The 21,365-nt window shown below is 47.5% G+C and overlaps 2 protein-coding genes across 8 annotated transcripts in view; one reads left to right on the forward strand and one right to left on the reverse strand.

Annotated features, from left to right (window-relative positions):
• The window catches only part of SH2D2A (SH2 domain containing 2A), a 40,055-nt gene extending 34,349 nt beyond the window's left edge, over positions 1–5,706 (reverse strand). The window contains exon 1 of one of the 2 annotated variants that reach the window (XM_030188210.1): positions 5,650–5,706. Coding sequence is in view for 1 of the 2 variants with exons in the window: in XM_030188209.1 (XP_030044069.1) it covers positions 434–461 (28 nt within the window). In the remaining variant the exon portion in view is untranslated. Of the gene's footprint in view, positions 1–433; positions 615–5,649 lie in introns of those variants that run through there. The other variant, XM_030188209.1, reaches the window with a different exon arrangement.
• A 6,103-nt stretch (positions 5,707–11,809) lies between these two features.
• LOC115457528 (death-associated protein kinase 2-like) overlaps positions 11,810–21,365 on the forward strand; it is a 76,362-nt gene continuing 66,806 nt past the window's right edge. For 2 of the 6 annotated variants that reach the window (XM_030186989.1, XM_030186994.1), the window contains exons 1-3: positions 11,810–12,071; positions 12,464–12,676; positions 12,776–12,906. The gene's annotated coding sequence lies outside the window, so the exon portion shown is untranslated. Of the gene's footprint in view, positions 12,116–12,463; positions 12,677–12,775; positions 12,909–16,636; positions 16,644–21,365 lie in introns of all 6 variants that reach the window. The other 4 variants (XM_030186990.1, XM_030186991.1, XM_030186992.1 and 1 more) reach the window with 4 other exon arrangements.

A 21,365-nucleotide genomic window follows, 5' to 3' on the forward strand; every position in this document is an offset into this window, starting at 1 on the left:
CTATCATTTTAGTCTCCTTTCGCTGCACCTTTTCACTCAATTATTTGTTGAGTGAAAAAATGTTTCCTCCAATTTTTTTAAGTATTTCCATGTAGTTTCATTGAGTGTTCCCTAGTCTTTGTACTTTTTGAAAGAGTAAAAAAATTGATTCTACACCACTCAGGATTTTATACACCTCAATCATATTTCCCCTCAGCTTGATATAACACATTTCCGCCACCCAACTCCCCATGTTTAATCCAGATATTTGACAGCCTCCCTGAGCGGCAGAGCTGACTCTCAGGCACTTGATTCCAGGCTAGTGGAATGGTAGTGACACAGAGCACAGGGTGTCTTAATTTAACGCATCAGCCCGCCACCTTCAGGATTCTTTACATCTCTTAAACTGCCCACCCCAAGGAGCCCGAGGTCTCCCTCATTCCCTTTTGCTCACCTTGGCTGTGCTCAGGTGTGATGTCCATGCTAGAGGCGCAGACCAGAGAGAAGCGATATCCAGAGCAAGAAGTGAAACCTCACGGACCTGTCTCGAAAGGTGTGTGGTCAAAAGTATACATCTGATGTAAAAGAAACTTTAAAAAAATCTCTCTTTCTCTGTTGCTTCTTGTCTCTTACACACCCTCTCTTTCTCTCTTCTTCTCCACATTGTCTCTTCCTTCCCTCTCTGTATCTCTTGTTCTCCCTTTCCTTGTTCTCACTGTCCCTCTCTCCTTTCCCTCGTTTTTTTTTACTCTCTTTCTACCTCTGTCTCATTCCTCTCCCTCTCACTTTCTCTCTAACCTTCTCTCTTTGTCTCTCTTGAACAAGGCAGGAAATGCTCACAACCCACAGTTCCCATCCCACAGAGACAGAAAACTCTAACCTGAACAATGTGTGAAGACAAAGCAAACCCAGCGCCCTGCTCCGGGACCACGTCACGGAAAGAGAGCGCGGCTCGCGGGTTCTGCAATATGCAAGTCAGCGGACAAGTGTGCAGAGAGAGAAAATGTCAGCCCGGCTTTCAATCCCCAAACGCTTTTTAGGTCATCAGAGGTGCCAGAGTTTAGCCCCAGAGCTCTCGGCCTGGGATGGGCTCATTGGTGGGGTTTCGGGGCACTGTTAAAATCAAAGAACAAAAGAAAACCCAAGAGCTATGGTGTTCTGTTCTCTTGGGGTACACATATGCTGCTGTATTTAATACCATATCTTATTAGGATTTCTTTACCGCCTTTTTGTTCTAGTTCAACAAGAGTAAGCTAGATGTGGGCAACAGACAGTTACAGCACTAAAAATATGCCAATGCAATAATCAATAAACACCTTAATAACACAGTGTGAGCACAGGAGTTAGATGGGAAATAAGGGTGATTAATGTAAGGAAAACTGTACAAAACTGCCCAACTCTACATTTCGTCCTTTAGATTGTAAGCTCCTTTGAGCAGGGACTGTCCTTCTCTGTTTATTTTGTACAGCGCTGCGTAACCCTAGTAGCGCTCTAGAAATGTTTAGTAGTAGTAGTAGTACATAGAAACAGAGAAAAATGTAGGCAGATAAACACCGTATGGCCCAGGGCCGCTGAGAGACTGAGCCGGGCCCGGGGCAAGGCCACCGCCAGGACCCCCCCCCCCCCCAGGATTGTCACCGCTGCTGGGCCTCCCCCCTCCGGATTGTCACTGTCGCCGGGCTCCCCCCCCAGGATCATTGCCGCTGCTACCGGGCCTCCCCCCAAGGATCATTGCCGCTGCTGGGCCCCCCCAGGAGCAACCGCCCCACCCTCCCCAATCGCTGCTGCTGCCTGCCCTGGGTACCTTGGCTGCAGTGGCGTTCCTGGGGGGGGGCTGGCACCCGGGGCAGATCGCCGATGCGCCCCGCCCCCTGATGTAGTGCGGACCCCCCCCAGCGAAAGGACACCCCCGTGAAGGAACCCCCCCCCCCCCGCCGGGTGCACACCGCTGGGGGGGGGGGGGCCGTGCACCTGCCCTCCGTTTTTTCTCTCCTGCTCCTGTCGGGACACAATCTCCCGGGTGCCGTCAGGAGCAGGAGAGAGAGACCCTGGCGCTGGGCCCCCCAGGAGGCCCGGGGAATTTTGCCTCCCTGCCCCCCCCTCTCAGCGGCCCTGGGTGAAGGCAGGGGAGGGGACAATGCATCGTCATATTTTGCCACTATTTGACGAAACATGCAGCAAAATGTGGCAGTGCGTGTTTTGGCCCTCCAAATGTTACAAAATATAAAATGTGCCCCCCCCCCAATAGAAAAAGATTGGACAAGCTTGCTCTAACCCTTTAACTAAGCCTCTAAGAGCCCTTCAGAAGGAGCCATCCTACTACTACTACTACTATTTAGCATTTCTATAGCGCTACAAGGCGTACGCAGCGCTGCACAAACATAGAAGAAAGACAGTCCCTGCTCAAAGAGCTTACAATCTAATAGAGAAAAAATAAATAAAGTAAGCAAATCAAATCAATTAATGTGAACGGGAAGGAAGAGAGGAGGGTAGGTGGAGGCGAGTGGTTACAAGTGGTTACGAGTCAAAAGCATTTCAGCCGATTTCATTCAGTACTTGTGTTTCTGAAATCTTTAGATTTCTAGATTTTTCAGTCGGGATACATTCTTCACCTGACCATCAGTAATCCCTAAAAAAGTAAATGGAAAACATAAAAAAGAAAAATACAGAAAAATCAATGACCAGGCACGATCCTGGGTTAAGATGCCGGTCTGTATTGCCCCAGTCACATTATGTTTCAGACTTGGCGGCAGGATCCCACATAGATTACTGTTCTAGCGGTCATTTATTTATATACACTCCGGCCGATTTCAGCCCACGGGAGGCAGGCTGGCTAAGTCCAGCGATCAGCGCCGTCAGCGGATTTTCAATGCTGGGTCGTTTCCAGTGACTGGCATTGAATATCTTTTCCGCTGGTTTAAACTTAACCAACCAGGGTGGTTAAGTTTACAGCGGCCAAAGATAGGACTGCTATTTAGGTTAGCCAATTTGGCTGCTAACCTTTGCCAGCAGTGTGCTGACTATTTGCAGATAGTCAGTTATATTGCATGATGTGCCAGTTAGCCGCTGTGGGCTAGATTCAGTAAATGTAGCCTAAAAAAAATATCAGTGCTGAACCTCCCCCCCTCCCTCCCCCCGCTTAAGCAGTGTTCTATAAGCCGCAGCTGAAGTTCGGCATGGTTTATAGAATAACGCTTAAGCTTATGGTCGCGTGTAAATTTAGGTGCCACCATTTCCACCAATGAAAATGTGGCGCAAATTCCCATGGCTACGTTTACACGCAGAGCACCTTTATTCTGTAATTATGCACATAACTCAAAACCAGGGCCACCAAGAGGGGGATGGGGGGCAAGATTCCACGGGCCCAGCTTCCAAGGGGGACCCAGCGCTAGCATGGCTTCCGGAGGCAGGCAGAAGGTTCTGCTACCTCAGTCTGTCTCTTTCCTGCTCCCTTAATTAAATTGTAAGCTCTGTCGAGCAAGGACTGTCTCTTCATGTTCAAGTGTACAGTGCTGCGCACTTCTAGTAGCGCTATAGAAATGATAAGTAGTAGTACTAGTCTTTGGGATTCCGGAATGTTGCTACTCTTTAGGATTCTACACAGAATCTTGCTACTCTTTGGGATTCCGGAATGTTGCTACTCTTTGTCCTTTTCCCTTATTTGTCCTGTTTGTCTGTCCTGATTAGATTGTAAGCTCTGTCGAGCAGGGACTGTCTCTTCAAGTGTACAGCCTTGCGTACGTCTAGTAGCGCTATAGAAATAAGTAGTAGTAGTAGTAGTCGTCTTTGGGATTCTGGAATCTTGCTACTCTTTAGGATGCTACACAGAATCTTGCTACTCTGTCCTTGTCCCTTATTTGTCCTGTTTGTCTGTCCTGATTAGATTGTATGCTCTGTCGAGCAAGGACTGTCTCTTCATGTTCAAGTGTACAGCACTGCGTACGTCTAGTAGCACTATAGAAATGATAAGTAGTAGTCTTTGGGATTCCGGAATGTTGCTACTTTTTAGGATTCTACATAGAATCTTGCTACTCTTTGTCCTTATCCCTTATTTGTCCTGTTTGTCCTGATTAGATTGTAAGCAGGGACTATCTCTTCAAGTGTACAGCGCTGCGTACGTCTAGTAGCGCTATAGAAATAAGTAGTAGTAGTATGTTGGGACTCGGGTGATTGTGTTAACACGATAACCCAAGTCCTGGCACACAGGAACAGGAGAGTGACAGACCGAGGGAGGAGCACATGCAGGAAGGTAAGGGGGAAGGGGGGATGGTGGCAGTCTGAGTGGGGGGGGGGGGGGGCGGGGGGCTGCGACTGCAACCTGAATGGGGGGGCAGTGACTCTTCTCCAGGCTTGGCTCTGTCTCTCAGCAGCCCTGTTCAAAACCATGCCCCCTTCTGCCCCAAACACCCCCTGATCGTCCCCTTTCCGCACCACCTTTTTTGGGCCACACATAAATTGTAGGCACAGATTCTGCGCCTAACTTTATGCGCATAACACCCAATTAAATCTAATTAGTGCCAATAATTGCTTGATAAAAAGCCAATTATTGGCACTAATTGGTTCATTCAATTAAATTGCGCACACAAATCAAAAGCATGCCTAAATTTGCTCATGCAATTTTTGGCAACCTTTATGGAATCAGGGGATACGCACTAAGTGCAGAGATAACTGGCTGTCTTACGCTGAATATTACCCTGTAGCCGGTTAAATGCTATTTAACCATCCAGGAGCCATTTCTGTCCGGTTAAATAATGCTGAATACTGGCCGGACTATTTATAGCCTATACCATCTGGAAATCCTCGATGAATAACAAATGATTCAGACATAATCAAGCTGTCAATAACATTAGAAACAACAAAAAAATACCAGCAGTTAGGTTCCAACATCGTTGTTCAGCGCTATCTTGAAAACTCCACTAATTACAATAATCAGTTCATAAGCCTCCTCTCCCCCCCCCCCAGAATTTTACAGACTTTTTCCCACTCATTCTTTGGTGGGAAACCTTTGATGTTTCCTCACCTTTGGAAGATGCCCTTTGAGGGTTAAAAGCACATGTGTGTGGCCGCTGCGCAGATGGGGTGGGGGGGGGGGGGGTGCAAGCTGAGCACAATACTAGGCTGGAAATGGCAGTTCAGTTTGCAGCCACCAGAGGGAGCTCTCGCACTGCTCTGTGTTTGACAGGACCTGGGAGTAGGTTGGAGGGAGGGTGGGGTGTCCAGGGGGGCTCGTTGGCCCTTCACTCCTTTTTCTGCTCGTCAGTTTTCTCTTTCTGCAGCTTTTACTCACATAAATTTATGTGCTATGCAGTTGAGAGCAGCAAGAAATTAATTTATTGGAAGCGTGTATGCTTGTGCAGTTCCTGTATGGATGTGGCAGTTCTCATGCATCATGAGTGTATTTTTGGATTGTGCCTCTCTGAAGGTGTTTGCTTTTCTCCAGACTCTGCCTGTGTTTATGTACAGTGTGTTGTGTGTGCTTGTGTATGCAGTACAGGGTGTGTGATGAAACGTGTGGTCAGATCTTTGTGTTTGCTTGCTTGTTTGGTTTGCATAATGTGTGTAAATGTGTCTACAGAAAAAATATGGATCAAAAATTGAATTCTGGCGCCCTGCCTCCCCTCTCCCTCCAGCTCAGCTGAACAGTCGAATCCAGTCCCTGATTTTACTCACATTCTTATCAGGCCAGGAAGTGGTGCTTGAGATCTTCTCTGTTGCAAAAGTTATTAGGAGGATCAGAAGAACTACAAATCCCTGCATGCAATGGGGCAAAACCAGGATTTGCTCAGTTTGACCTGGGATGAGGTGGTAACTTCGTCTCCAGTGTGGTTCCCAGCTCATGCCAGAGTCTCTTGGCCCTCCCCCACCTGAAGTTTCCCATCTAAACACCAGAAGCTGGTAGTCAGACAGGCAAGGCGTCCCACCCAGATCCGGAATAACCAGATTGGGAACTGTGACACCCTACGCGGATGCAGCTGCCCTGTTGGCATGATGAGCTGTACTGTTCCAAGCGTTCATCCTGATGCCTAAGCTGAACGCTCTGGTTTCTCCCTGGATGCTTTCCTCACACCCTGGGGTACCCAGTTTCTCCCCCCTCCCAGGCCCAGATTCATAGCAGGGGGAGCAAAGGGCTAGGGTTACCATATGGCTCCAGAAACAGGAGGACACATTGATCCAGTCTGGGTTTTGCTTCCATTGTAAGCAATGGAAGTAGGGGCGTAGCTAGATGGGGCCACGAGGCCATGGGCCCCTGCAGATTTAGCCCTGGCCCCCCTGCTTTCACCCCGCCCGCTGCCCCTCCCCCGCCACATTTGACCCCTCCTCCTGCCGCCGCCAACCCTCCGCCGCCGCCATCAGGTACCTTTGCTGGTGGTCCCCAACCCCCGCCAGCCGAAGTCCTCTTCAGCGCCGGTCTCCGGCGCGTTGCTGATCTGGATTCTGTTTCTGTGAGTCTTTTCTTGACTCCTGACAACCGCACGTAGGAACGTGCAGGACGTCAGGACTCACAGAAACAGAGTCCAGATCGGCGAACGCGCCGGACTCGGAGACCGGCGCTGAAGGGGACTTTGGCTGGCGGGGGTTGGGGATCTCCACCAGCAAAGGTAACTGGCAGTGGCGGGGGAAGGGTGGCAGCGGCAGGAGGGGGGGTCGAAATGGACAGGGGAGGGGTGGTGGCACTGGGGGGGGGGGGGGGTCAAAAGTGGTGGGAGAGGGGGTCGCCGGTGCCGGGGGGCTAAAATGTGCCCCCTCACCTCGGGCTCTGGACCCCCTCCCGGCAAAGTCTGGCTACGCCCCTGAATGGAAGTAAAACCCTGACTGGCTCAATCTGTCCTTTTTTCTGGAGCCATATGGTAGCCCTAGATAGGAGTGAATGCACAGACAATAACCCCCCTCCCCCCCGTCTAAGAGTCCAAAGAAGAAGTTTCTAGCAGAACCAGCCTCCACTCAAATGGCGAAGACACTGCTTCCACCTGAGGGTTGCCAGCTGACTCCAGATTTTCAGCATAGATTGAGCCAGTCCTGGGTTGTGATCGTATGTTACGCTCTTAAGGGAACCAAACGGATAGAAAAAGCGATGGCGAAAGCCAGAAGGATGCTTGAGTGCATAGGAAAAAGCAGGTGAAAATGCCTCAGTTAGAGTACTGCGTACAGTTCTGGTAGAAGCTGGCCACATTTTTGTTTCGATTTCAGCGTCACCCAAAATTCAGATTTGGCCTTGTTTTCGGTTAGAAAATGCCAGTGCATTTTTGGCTGAAACTGAAAGTGTCCTGGGCAGCCTGCAGCCCCCACTTCCTCTCCTCAGGACACAAGGAGCTCCACTCTCAGACCCAGACATAGCCCCTACCCCGGGCCTACTGTTTTGTTGGTAGTCTAGTGCAGGGGCGTAGCCAGACACCCAAATTTGGGTGGGCCAGGGCCCAAGATGGGTGGGCAGAAGTACTCGGCCTTGTCCCACAAGTGATTTCGTCTCTCCCTCTCTTGCCTGCATCCATATGGCCTCTCAAACATCCACCCTTCCCTGAATACCTTTTAAATAGCAGATTTTCACCAGCAGCGAGCAGCAACTAATACACACTGCTCATGTTGGCCCCACAGCCTTTCCTCTGATGTAACTTCCTGTTTCTGTAAAGGTGAAAATACATCAGAGGGAAGGCTGCAGGGCCGGTGCCAACAGTATGTATCAATCGCTGCAGGCAAAGATCTGCTATTTAAAAGGTATGCAGGAGGGTCAGTTGGGAGTTTTTGGCTGTTAGGGCTTGGGAATCCCTGCCAGCCACATTATAGATGTGCTGCTACTAGGTGGGCCTGAACCCAAAGTGGATGGGCTTGGGCCTACCCGAGCCCACCCTTGGCTACGCCACTGGTCTAGTGGCTACTTGGGACAGGAGCAATACCCATGTTGGCTCCAATCTCAAAATGGCTGAATCTCTACTTTGTGGGTAGAGAGGTATGGTAGCCGTGTTAGTCCACTTTTAAAGGTAATCAACAAACAAAAAACAAAATAAAACATGGAAAAGAAAATAATTGCTGGCCTTCCGACAGCCACCCAACTTAAAACACAAGCTAATTAGAAGTAAGCTCCCAACACAGACTCAAAAAGAAAAGAAGGGCACACATCCTTAAAATATATCCACTTTGGGTTCAGGCCCACCTACCAATGATACGGTAGGATGCGGATGGGGCTATAGGTGGTGGTAGGGGGGGTTCAGAACCCTTATTTTATCATCCTCACTTTAATATTCCCTTATTTCTTATTTGTCCTGTTTGTCTGGCCTAATTAGATTGTAAGCTCTGTCGAGCAGGGACTGTCTCTTCATGTTCAAGTGTACAGTGCTGCATACGTCTAGTAGCGCTATAGAAAGGATAAGTAGTAGTAGTAGTAATTAAATAATAATTTATATAATAATATATAATATAATTAAGTGGTGGAATTCTCAGCCAAAAGACTTGAGGGCATTATTAGTTATTTAAATTTCCGGAAACATCTAAAAGCCGTCTTTTTCAGAAAATGTTTTCATGAAGTAAGTAATTGAGGTGCTTAATGATTTTTGGACTAGGATCTGTTTTTTGGTTCTCTGATTCAATTGGTTGTTATATAGAGCAAGATGTTAGCATTTGTTTATAATTTTTGCTGTAAGCCACATTGAACCAAAGCAATTTTGGAAAATGTGGGATATAAATGCTGAAATAAATAAAAATAAAATAAATCATAAAGCATATGGGACAGACTTAAAGATTTCAATATGTATTTTTGGAAGAAAGGCAGGAGAGGGGAGATAGAATAGAGACATTTAAATACCTCCATGGCATAAATGCACAGGAGTCTCTTTCAGTTGAAGGATCCCTTAGGAAAGAGATGGCTGAGGGGAGACATGATAGAGGTCTATAAAATATTGAGTGGAGTGGAACAGGTGGATGTGAAGCGTCTGTTCACGCTTTCCAAAAATACTAGGACTAGGGAGCATGCGATGAAATTACAGTGTAGTAAATTTAAAACAAATTGGAGAAAATATTTCTTCACCCAATGCGTAATTTAAACTCTGGAATTTGTTGCCGGAGAAAGTGGTGAAGGCGGTTAGCTTAGCAGAGTTTAAAAAAGGGTTGGACGGTTTCCTAAAGGACAAGTCCATAAACCGCTACTAAACGGACTTGGAAAAATCCACAATTCCAGGAATAACATGTATAGAATGTTTGTACGTTTGGGAAGGTCGCCAGGTGCCCTTGGCCTGGATTGGCCGCTGTCATGGACAGGATGCTGGGCTTGATGGACCCTTGGTCTTTTCCCAGTGTGGCATTACTTATGTACTTATGTAATTATGTACTTATGAAAAGGAAGAGTTAGTGTTTAGGGAGGGTGGGCAGACTGGATGGGTCATTTAGCCTTTATCTGCAGATCCATCATGCTTCTATGTTTCCAAGCTCTGGAAGGAGGGGGAATAGGATGAAGGTGAAAGGGGACAGACTCAGAAGTAACCTGAGAAAATCCTTCTTCCGGGAAAGGGTGGTGACTGGTGAATTCCTGGAACGGCCTCCTGGTGGAGGTGGTGGAGACCAAAACAGTATCTGAATTCCAGAGAGCTTGGGACAAGCTCATAGGATCTCTAAGGGAGAGGAAGGGGTGATAAAGATTATTAGTTGATGTGGAAGGTTATCTTCTCTGTTTTGATGTTTCCTCATTTGCTAGTGTGTTTTGACCAGTTTATCTTGTGTTAATTTGAGTTAAGTACATTGTTAGTAAATTGGCCACACTGACAACAATGGGGGTTGCAATATTCAACATGCATTAAATCAGGTTGGCAGGTTAATGCACATTACTTAACCAGGTGCTCACACTGTGTGGAGGAGCCTTTGAATTTAGATTTGGAAAACTGAGGCATCGAATCCAAACAAAATGGGGGGGAAAAAATCTAGAACAAAACAGAGGGTGTTGCTTTTATCAAATCTCAGGAACATGGGGAGGACAGCTGCAGTCACTACAGGCACAGGGCTGTGTTTAAAGGACTGGTTTTATTACCCATGGATTGCACATGCAGGCCCCACACTGTCTGTGATGACTGAAAATGTGCAACAGTTATTAATCACAGCTCCGCTGCTTCCTAAAATAATCTCACCCTCAGAGGAAACATTGTGCTATCTTCCCTTGTGTGACACACCAGGCCTCATTAAATATCCTTTGCTTCCAGATAACAGGGAACACTCAGATTCCCCCAGGCATAAGAGTGTGCTGGTTCTATTAGTACATTCAGATGCATGGTATAGGTAATGACAAAGTGCTTTCTGCAAACATGGATCTTGGGTGTTATCTGTGCAGTGTGCTTTCCTTTGGTAAGTCTGTCCCTTTTCAGTGTTATCAGTGCAGTGTGCGCTCCTTTGGTAAATCTGTTCCTTTTCAGTGTTATCAGTGCAGTGTGCAGTCCTTTGGTAAGTCTGTCCCTTTTCGGTGTTATCAGTGCAGTGTGCGTGCCTTTGGTAAGTCTGTCTCTTTTCAGTATTATCTGTGCAGTGTGCGTGCCTTTGGTAAGTCTGTCTCTTTTCAGTATTATCTGTGCAGTGTGCAGTCCTTTGGTAAGTCTGTCCCTTTTCGGTGTTATCGGTGCAGTGTGCGCTCCTTGGGTAAGTCTGTCCCTTTTCAGTGTTATCAGTGCAGTGTGCGCTCCTTTGGTAAATCTGTTCCTTTTCAGTGTTATCAGTGCAGTGTGCAGTCCTTTGATAAGTCTGTCCCTTTTCAGTGCGCAGTGTGCTTTCCTTTGGTAAGTCTGTCCCTTTTCAGTGTTATCTGTGCAGTGTGCAGTCCTTTGGTATGTCTGTCCCTTTTCAGTGTTATCTGTGCAGTGTGCAGTCCTTTGGTATGTCTGTCCCTTTTCAGTGTTATCAGTGCAGTGTGCGCTCCTTTGGTAAGTCTGTTTGTTTTCAGTGTTATCAGTGCAGTGTGCGCTCCTTGGGTAAGTCTGTCCCTTTTCAGTGTTATCAGTGCAGTGTGCGCTCCTTGGGTAAGTCTGTCCCTTTTCAGTGTTATCAGTGCAGTGTGCGCTCCTTGGGTAAGTCTGTCTCTTTTCAGTGTTATCAGTGCAGTGTGCGCTCCTTGGGTAAGTCTGTCTCTTTTCAGTGTTATCTGTGCAGTGTGCAGTCCTTTGGTAAGTCTGTCCCTTTTCGGTGTTATCAGTACAGTGTGTGCTCCTTTGGTAAGTCTGTCCCTTTTCGGTGTTATCAGTACAGTGTGCTCTCATTTGATAAGTGTTATCTGTGCAGTGTGTGCTCCTTTGGTAAGTCTGTCCCTTTTCGGCGTTATCGGTGCAGGATGCCCTCCTTTAGTAAATCTATTACTTATTTCTATAGCATTGCTAGACACTGAATTTATGTGCATGCATGGGCTATTCTGGTTGAACAGCTGTAAATAAGATAGGATTTCGGTGTCCTCTGTCCGGTTAAGGGCATCCTGGAGAAAAGGCATGTGTCAGCACATCAGTCCAGCTGTGCAGAGCCACAAGCACAGGATGGAGGTGGCCTGGAACAGAGTCAAACATCTTCAGTCCATCTGCAGGAGGTTTCTACCCTGTCTTCTGCCTCGCACCCCCACAGATCCCCTTTCCTCCTGGGCACTGTTACCTAAGATCTCCTTGCCTGCAACTCTCTTGATTTGATTTAAAATCCAAAAGGGCGAGAAAGGCAGCAGTAACAGAGAGGAATGTGCAGCCAGGAAGAGGAGACTGTGCCTGGCACAAAATCAAAAGGCTGAGCAAAACAGAGAGGGAGGGCCAGCTGGAGTCAGAAAGAAGGGGAAGGAGGGAGGAGAGAGGGAGGGGAGAGGTGCTTTTCGGAAGGAGGAGCCCTTCCTGCCTCTCTGCTTCCTACTTCTCTCCCAGTGTACCAGCTCTGCTGAATGATTGGAGGGCTCAGGGGTGCTCCCTGCTGGGGGTCTCTCAGCCCTGTTGGATCAGAGATACTGAAATGAGCTCCGGGGTCCCCAACCCATTACACGATCACCCAGGATCATCCAGGCTGTACTTTCAAGGTGCAGGAACCAGACGCCAAAGGGGCACCCCCGAGGCAGCTGACAGCTAGGGAGGACATTGTGGGTCCGTGTGGCTGTGCCTGTGAGTCTCCATGTCACACTGGCTTTGAGTCTAGGTGAAACTTTGTGAGTCTCTGTTGTGTGTGTGATCATTGAAGGTATGGTTTTCCGTGTGTAACTTTGTGAAGCTCTGTGTATGTGTGGACCTCAGTGTATGTTTGAAGGGATGTTTTTCTGTGTGCTTGTGATTGTGTGTGACTTTGTGAATCTCTACTGTGTGTGTGTTGGATTCTTTGTTGTGCGTGTGTCTGTGTGCTTTCGATTGTGTGTGACTTTGTGAATCTGCATTGTTCATCCCTCTATGTGGGTCTCTGAGTATGTGTGACTTGGAGTCTCTTGTGGGTGGGTGGGTGTGTCTGTTGTATGTATTTGCTTGGGATGTGATACCAGGGATGACTCCTCTGCCTTCTCCAGGTGTCCCAGCTTGATGGATTCAGAAATTAAGCAGACACCTACAGAGGAAATGGCCCAAGCAAGGAGAATTAAGATGGAAAGGAAGTGACTTTCTGCTGGGGCAGGGCAGGGAGGGCTGTGCTGAACACCAGGAGCTAAACTGCCCTTGACACACAGAGAGCAGCTGCCAGAGCAGGGAGATCATCCCAATAAGAAATCCGCAGGCAAGAATTTGTGAGTGTCTTTTTATGTTGGGCTTTGATCTTTGGTATTCATGTGAAGGAGGTGTTTCATCAGATACTCTCTAATCTGGCCCTCTCTTCATTCTTCTAGGCAAGGGCCCCCTCACAGGAAAGACCAACTGAGAGCACACTTACCCAGAGACAGCACAAGAAAGACCAACTTGGGAGCAAGCTAACCCGGAAAAACAGTGACCTGTGAATTCAGACAAGGGCAAAAGCTTGGTGAGTCCTACGCACATGTCACTAATCTCTGGCTTCCAGTTTTCCTGTTAATGCTTGACTAGATTTGTTTGTCTTGGGGCTGTGTGTTTGTTTATTTTCATTTGACAGATAGAATAACAAACCAGGTAAGCTTAGGGAACCAGGGATCTTCAGGAGAAGGGAGGAGAGACAATAAGAATCTGCTGGCAAGAGGTGGAATTATTCTGCTAGAGATCATTTCTGGGGAGGGGAAGAGAAGGGGTGGAGAAACAACACTTTTTCTTCTGTTAAACTGGCACGGCTGGAGGGAGAAAGCTGCGCTAATTCTCCGTCTGTTTAGGGGCCAGATGTGTGAGTAGTCCAGATGTGTGTTGGGGGAGGGGAACTGAGCTATTTTGCAAAGCTGGCTTCCTCCAGATTCTAGAGCTCCTTGCACATGGTAGAAGAGATTTTAAAAACTAAAATAAAAGCACATTTTTTTCAGCCAAATTCTGTTTCCCCTTAAATCTTTAGGTTTGGAAGCATCTGTGGCAAAGATCTGAGCCCTAGGGTCACTCCACAATGGATTTGCATCGGTTTCTGTTGTTATAAAGCAGCTCTTCTGTCATAGTTTCTTACCTGTTCCTGTTTACTTTTCTTTCGTTTATTGGAATACAAAGTGTACCACATTTAACCATACCCTGGGTCCGTCCAGCCTGCATTTCAAAACATCTCTTTCCCTCAGGGTTCACACTTTAGGTATGAAGAGAATCAGCCCCCAGGGAAGCCCTTCCCTCAGTCGGAATTTGTGGAGTTTAAATCTATACTGGTTGTTTTGTTGATTTTTCCTCGAGGATCTGTATTGTTTCACTGGAAAATTTTGCAAAAGTCAGACTGCGGAAGGAGAGAGCTCGCTGGGGCCTGCCTGGGTTGCCACGTGGAGCAACCAAAAAAAAAGAAAAAGCAGAAGTAGCCCCCTTAGCAAAAAACAGAAACACGAAAGAAAAGGGGGTAGACCATCGTAGTTCCAAAGCAAGTGGTTTATCGGCTAAAAATGACTCGACGCTGAACTGCGTTTCAGTACCACAAGCGCCTGCCTCAGGAGTCAATTTTACAGTCTAAGCCAAAGTTGATAAATGCAGATTAATATAGCATAGGATACATCCACTAATACGGCATCTTTCCCTCCGTGCTCTCCATGTCACAGCTCGGAGAAACGAAACCCGCTCTCCTCTCTCTCAGCTGGCCACACAACACGTTTTCCCCTAATTGGCTTACAATCTAAGGTTATTTGTTCCTGGGGCAGTGTAGGGTTAAGTGACTTGCCCAGAGTCACAGAGAGCTGCAGTGGGAATTGAACCCGGTTCCCCAGGATCTCAACCCACTTGCACGAACCGTTAGGCTAGCGCCGGTCAAGAAAGCTACAACGTAACTTCATTGCACAATAGGGATGTGCAGGGAAAGAATTTGTGGTTTATTTTTTGGGTTGTTAACAAATGCACATTTCTATCGCACAGACATAACAGGAGAGAATCTAAAGAGAGAGAGATCCCCTACGTTGCCTCTGCTCGGCTGGTAATAACTCTCACTTTCCACCCTTCATCTCAGTATTTCAGGAGACTCTGCCATTAGATACCTGGGCCTTAAACTCTGGAATAGCTTTTCCCCTCCTTATCACAGCTTTTAAGAAACTACTCTTCTCTGAATCCCTACCCCCATACCCTTCTGTTTTTTAAAATTCTCCTTTATTTTAGTTTTCCCATAAACCACTTAGATGCAGTGTGTGCTCCTTTGGTAAGTGTTATCGGTGCAGTGTGCACTTTTTTTGGCAAGTCTGTCCCTTTGCACTATATCAAATGGCTTTGAATAAATAAAATCCTCGGAACTGAGCACAGAATTAAGGTCCAAAAAAAACCTTGATTTTGAGCAGGGATCGTTCGGGTAAGAAGAACCCCGAAGTCCCGCTCACCGGGACCGAAGTCAGATTTTCATTGGTGTTATCGGATAATGCCGCTAAATATCCAGACGGACCACCTTGGTACTTTCTGGATAGTGCTGTGATGGTCTGGGGGTGGAGCCAGGCGTTACCCAGATAGCAGTGACATATTCACTCCGTTAACTGGGCAGCAGCCCAAATAAACTTTGTACTGGTGGCAACTACTTCAACTGGAATTCGTTGCCAGAAAATGTGGTAAAGGCAGTTAGCTTAGCAGAGTTTAAAAAAAGGTTTGGACGGCTTCCTAAAGGAAAAGTCCATAGACCATTATTAAACTGGACTTGGGGAAAATATTTCTCTGATAAGCAGCATAAAATGCATTGTACTGTTTTGGGATCTTGCCAGGTACTTGTGACCTGGATTGGGTACTGTTGGAAACAGGACGCTGGGCTTGATGGACCTTTGGTCTGTCCCAGTATGGCAATACTTACGTACTTATGGTTAGGACTGTTGTAACTTTATCTGGTAACTTGTCCAAGTACTGGTGTGAAGTTTGCTGGTACACAGAAGTTGAGCCAGTTCCTTTGGTTGGCGTTTTGCCACCAGTACAATTTGTATTTTTTGCGACAGCTTAACAGCGCCTGAAGCAGGTCTCTTGATCGAAAAACGCTGTTTCCACCATGAACATCAGCGTCGGGCGGTAGAACTCTTTAACCAGCGCTGAACCTGCCGATGCAGGATAAGCGGTCACTAAGAATTCTTTTTCGTAATTTTTTCCTTTGTTCGGATTTGTTTGAATTCTGACGTGCCTTTATGTCTAATGCTTTAAAGTAGGGATTTTATAAGAATTGCTGTGCAGTATGCATTTGAAATTTATATTATAGTTATTCAAATATTTTTTAAAAAAGGGTGTTATAAAATGGGGGTTTTGGTTCCTGGAAACAAGTGATTGATGATACGCAGTAGGCTCAAAGGTTCGGAATAGCTTAGTGCTGTAGGAGACGCGATAGCCTGGCCACTGAGATATATATCTGATGCAGTGTTGCCAGGTGGAAAATTTTTTTCCCACCCAATCCAGCGTAAAAACAGCCCAAAACCCGCCCAAACTCCAACCCCGCCCCTGACACCCCCGCCCCCGCCGTCATCAACCCCGCCCCGCCGTCATCAACCCCGCCCCCGCCGTCACCGGCCCCGCCCCCCATCATCGGCCCCGCCCAAAACGTCACTAACCCCGCCCCCCGCGGCCGAAAAAACCGCCCCGAAAAACCGCGGAAAAGAAAAAAAAGAAGCCCAAAAAAACGCGACCCCGCCACGGGCAAAAATTGCCCGCGGCGGGTCGCGGAAAACCGCCCAATTGGGCGGTAAAACCGCCCACCTGGCAACACTGATCTGATGCCTCCGGTTCCTTTTTTCTCCCTTTTTTTCACTTACATCAACTCCGCCCTGTCCCACCAGTGATTTGGTCTCTCCCTCTCTTGCCTGCATGCCATATGGTCTTTCAAGCATCCCTCCTCCCCCGCATACCTTTTAAGTAGAAGATTTTCACCGGCGGCGAGCAGCAACTAATACACACTGCTCATGTTGGCCCCACAGCCTTCCCTCTGATGCAACTTCCTGTTTCTGCATAGGCGGGAACATATCAGAGGGAAGACTGTAGGACCGGTGCAAATGGCATGTATCAGTCGCTGCTCACTGCAGGCGAAGATCTGCTATTTACAAGGTATGCAGGAGGGACAGCTGTTGGGAATATTTGGCTGGAAGGGCTTGGGGATCCCTGCCGGCCACTTCATAGGTGTGCTGCTGCTATTGGGCGGGCCTGGGCCCACCCTTGGCTACGCCACTGGTATGAAGATACCAGCGCTGGAGTATCTGGCAATAAAAACCCATGGTGGCTAGTGTTTAACAAAATGCTGACCACTGTAGGCTGAAATTGTTTCATGTGAAAAAATGCTTGGTAAAAAAAACCCAAAACAAAACGTAAATGGATTCTCGGTGAATTTCTGATGCAGTGAACTGCACTGAGCTGGAGAATTGCAGGACTTTGTTTTATGCCTCTGTGCACTGAAGTGTAACTTGTAGCTGCTTCAGCTTCCACACGGTATAATAGTGATCTGGTGGCCTTTTGATTTTTTTTTATTTATTGAGATTTATTAACTGTCTTTATGAAGAGAGTCACTCAAGGCGGGGCACAGCAGGTACACTTTAACACAGGGGCGTAGCTGGGTGGGGCCATGGGGGCATGGGCCCCCACAGATTTAGCCCTGGCCCCCCTCTACTTTCAACCCCCCGCCACTGACCCTCCCCCGCCGCTTTCGACCCCCCCCCCTCCCGCCACCGCCGCCGACCCTCCTATGCCGCTGCTGCCGCCAGGTACCACCCCCGCCGGACGAAGTCCTCTTCAGCGCCGGTCTCCGGCGCGTTCACTGATCTGTTTCTGTGAGTCTTGTAGTTCTGCTCTCCATATGAAAAGTAGGAACTCCATTTCCCTGCATGCAACGGGAAACATCTGTTTGGGTTAAGCTAGGTGAGGTGACACCCCTTGACGGTGCACTTGTCCTACAGACTGTGTGTGGCCTTGACATTCATCACAACTGTTTGAGTTATGAGAGTCTGTGTTTTATTCTCAGTGGCCTGTATCGCTGCAGCAAAGAGAGTCTGTATCCACCATCATGTCATTTCCAGCGCATTCAAGGTTTCCTTGCAGGTGGCAGACACCTCGTTGCTTTCGCGTTCTGCTCTCTGGTTGCCATGTTGGCAATTGAGGAACATCTACACTGGGCAAGGCCAACATTGGAAGATTTTAGCACCTAAGAGTAGGGGAGTGGTTTAGGGCAGTGAGCTGAGAACCAGGGAAGCCAGGGTTGAAATCCTACTTCTTCCGCTGATGCTTCTTCACTGCCTTGGGTGCAAACTTACAGCCACATTTACTGACATGTGTTAACACAAGCCCCTGTATTCTCACTGGGGAAAGTATCAGCCTGCCTGTCTGACATTGCTGCCTGGATGTCTCAGCGCCATCTGAAACTAAACATGACCAAGACTGAGCTTCTCATCTTTCCCCCTACACCAACCTCTCCTCCTCCCCCATTCTCTATTTCTGTGGATAACACTCTCATCCTTCCTGTCTCATCTGCTCCTAACCTTGGGGTCATCTTCGACTCCTCCCTCTGCTTCTCTGCACATATTCAGCAGACTGCTAAAACCTGTCCTTTCTTTCTCTATAATATCACCAAAATTCGCCCTTTCCTTTCTGAGCACACTACCAGAACCCTCATCCACACTCTTATCACCTCTCGCTTAGACTATTGCAACTTGCTTCTCACAGGTCTCCCACTTAGCCATCTCTCTCCTCTTCAATCTGTTCAAAATTCTGCTCCATGACTAATATTCCACCAGTGTCGTTATGCTCATATTAGCCCTCTCCTCAAGTCACTTCACTGGCTTCCTATCCGTTTCCGCATACAGTTCAAACTCCTCTTATTGACATATAAGTGCATTCACTCTGCAGCTCCTCAGTATCTCTCCACTCTCATCTCTCCCTACATTTCTCCCCAGGAACTCCGTTCACTGGGTAAATCTTTCTTATCCGCACCTTTCTCCTCCACTACTAACTCCAGACTCTGTTCCTTTTATCTTGCTGCACCATATACCTGAAATAGACTTTTGAGCCGGTTTGTCAAGCTCCATCTCTGGCCGTCTTCAAATCTAAGCTAAAAGCCCACCTTTTTGATGCTGCTTTTAACTCCTAACCCTTATTCACTTGTTCAGAACCCTTATTTTATCATCCTCACTTTAATATTCCCTTATCTCTTGTTTGTCCTGTTTGTCTGGCCTAATTAGATTGTAAGCTCTGTCGAGCAGGGACTGTCTCTTCATGTTCAAGTGTACAGCGCTGCGTACGTCTAGTAGCGCTATAGAAATGATAAGTAGTAGTAGTAGTAACTTAAGTGCCCGGACTCAGCAACACAACAAAACCATAACCTGCAACGAACATTATATAACTTTTCTCTCGATTCTATTATGTGTCTGTAACACATACATCTCATTCTCTACCATATCACTCTGTATTTGTTTCATCACCAGAGGCGGCTTACGCCTCATGGTGCTATGTAAGCCACATTGAGCCTGCAAATAGGTGGGAAAATGTGGGATACAAATGCAACAAACAAACAAACAAACAAACAAACAAAAATAAATAAATAAATAAATAAATAAATAAAGCACATAACTTGCATTAACACACATTAAAACAAAATGCAGGTTAATGAATGAGGCCCTTAGATTGTAAGGTCGCTGGAGCAGCAGAATACCTCCCATGTCTGAAATGTAGTTTATCTCGAGTGCAGGTTTGGAACGGAGAGTATTGCAATCGAAAAGTAAAAATGGGCCCTGCTAATCCCAGGTATTCAATCCTGGGGTATGTCTGGCTTCTGGCATTGAAGAGGATGTCTGGGCTCTGCCCAGGGGTTATAAACCCCTTCAGCTTACCCACCCACCCCAGCGGGGTGCTGCTTTGCGGCGGGCAACATTCCCTCTGCACCCAGCTCCCACCCCGCTGGGACCCTCGCGCATGCCCGTCGGGGCACGGCGCCATGTTAGTGACGGCTCCGTGCACTCGGGGGGCACTGCGCCTTGTTTTTCTGTGCGCTTTCGGTCCCTTTTACTAAAGCGGTGGTCCCCAAACCTGGTCCTGGAGGCACCCCAGCCAGTCCGAGAGAGATTTGCATGCACCTCCTCCACTATATGCAAATCTGTCTCATGAATATTCATTGTAATACTAAACAAAGGACTACCATGCAAAAACAACTATCCGAATAAATTAAAAAAAACATTAAAAAAATATATTTATAAAGAAAATGTCCAGTTATCAAAACTCTAAAATAAAGAGTAATTATTTAAATAGCTGGACATTTTCTTTATAAATATTAAAAAGAAAAATGTGTTTCATATAATTATATATTGATGAATATTCATTGTGGATGTCCTGAAAAACAGACTGGCTAGGGTGTTTCCAGGACCAGGTTTGGGAACCCCTGTACTAACGCTTAGCTCGCACTGATGGACATTAGCGTATGCTAAATACTGCGCATCCTAATTTATACCTATAGGTTAGCGCACCCCAAGCCTTATTAAATGGGCCCCGTGACTGGTTACAGGACTGAATGTGTGCTGCTAACCGTCAAATGCCAGCGCTGCCCATGCTCCATTCCCGGACTTCCCCTAACCTAGCAGGTTAATATTTTGGCGGTCAGAGGGGATATTGGATATCTCCTCTCCTGCCTGGCTAAACTCTTTTGAATATCGATCCCATGTATAAAGTCACCCGCAGGGCCTTGTTTTGGGGGTCTCTGCCGTGATGAGGGATTGTTGCAGTGCTCAGGGCTTGAGCCCTTGGGGAGGGCCCCCCTGGAATTATTTGCCAGATCACAGACATGCAAGAAGGGAACTTCAGTTTAATGTTTACAGAGCTGGAAGGGAGGGTGTGGAGCTGGCATCCGCCCTGCTAAGGATGCATCCTGGAGTGACCCTACCGAGCCTCTGCAGAAACAACCATGAAGTCCAAAGCAGAGAGAGCCCAGGGGATGAAGGAAATGTATTTACAGGATGCTGTGGCTGTTATCACATTAGTTTCTAATTGGGAGACACAAACAGGGGGAAGTGATAGAGCAGAGGCATGCAGAAGGAGAGGGGAAGCTCGGCAGTGGAAAGAAGAGGGTGCTGCAGGGCAGGAACGAGGTGCATTGGCGTTGTTTTGTATGTGTGAGGAGGGTGTCTTGGTACCAGAATAGGGGGAAGTCCTGTGGAGCATGAATGAGGTGCACTGTGGGTGGTAGGGACAGGACAGGAATAAGGTGAATTATCAGAACTGAGGGCAGGGGTCTGGGTGCTGGAATAGCAGGGGGTGTTGCAGGGAAGGAATGAGGTGCATTGGAAGAGCTGAATAGTGTAAATGCATTGAAAAAAACTGAGGGTTATAAGGATGTAAGATGTGAGTAGTTGTCTGTTTATCTAGATAATTGCTCATCAAGGAAGCTTAACAGTATATACACACACAACCAGCATGGGGGTAAAACCTTTTTAAGGTGGAGGAGAACTCAGGATTAAAGTGACTTGCCTTGGACAAATGATCCAACACATGGGGGGGGGGGGGCCTCTGGGCTGCCCATCCGCCCCCAGTTGTTATGCCAAAAATCTCTGGAATGCCTGGAACTGGGACACATCCTCTGTGAAAACAAAAACAGGCTGGTTTGTTGTGTCTTCTGAACAAACAATTTGATTTGTTCTACCTGGGATCTCCCACAGGATTAACCCATTGCAGTCTCTGGGCTCAGTGGGACACAAGCTGAGGATGTCTCTGCCAGGAACTGATGTTGTCAGAAAGGGAACATTTGGTATTGGTGGTGATCAGTAATGACCGGGGATCCCGAGCCTACAGCGGGTGGCAGGAACCAAACCGAGGAGCTAAAATCTGGGAACATGCTGCCAACCAGTGCCAGGTCAACAGGGCTGGAATGGGCCAGGTTCAGTGGAGAAGTGGCCTAGTGGTTAGGGTGGTGGACTTTGG

Source organism: Microcaecilia unicolor, chromosome 14, assembly GCF_901765095.1.
Source record: "Microcaecilia unicolor chromosome 14, aMicUni1.1, whole genome shotgun sequence".
NCBI classification, from domain to species: Eukaryota; Metazoa; Chordata; class Amphibia; order Gymnophiona; family Siphonopidae; genus Microcaecilia; species Microcaecilia unicolor.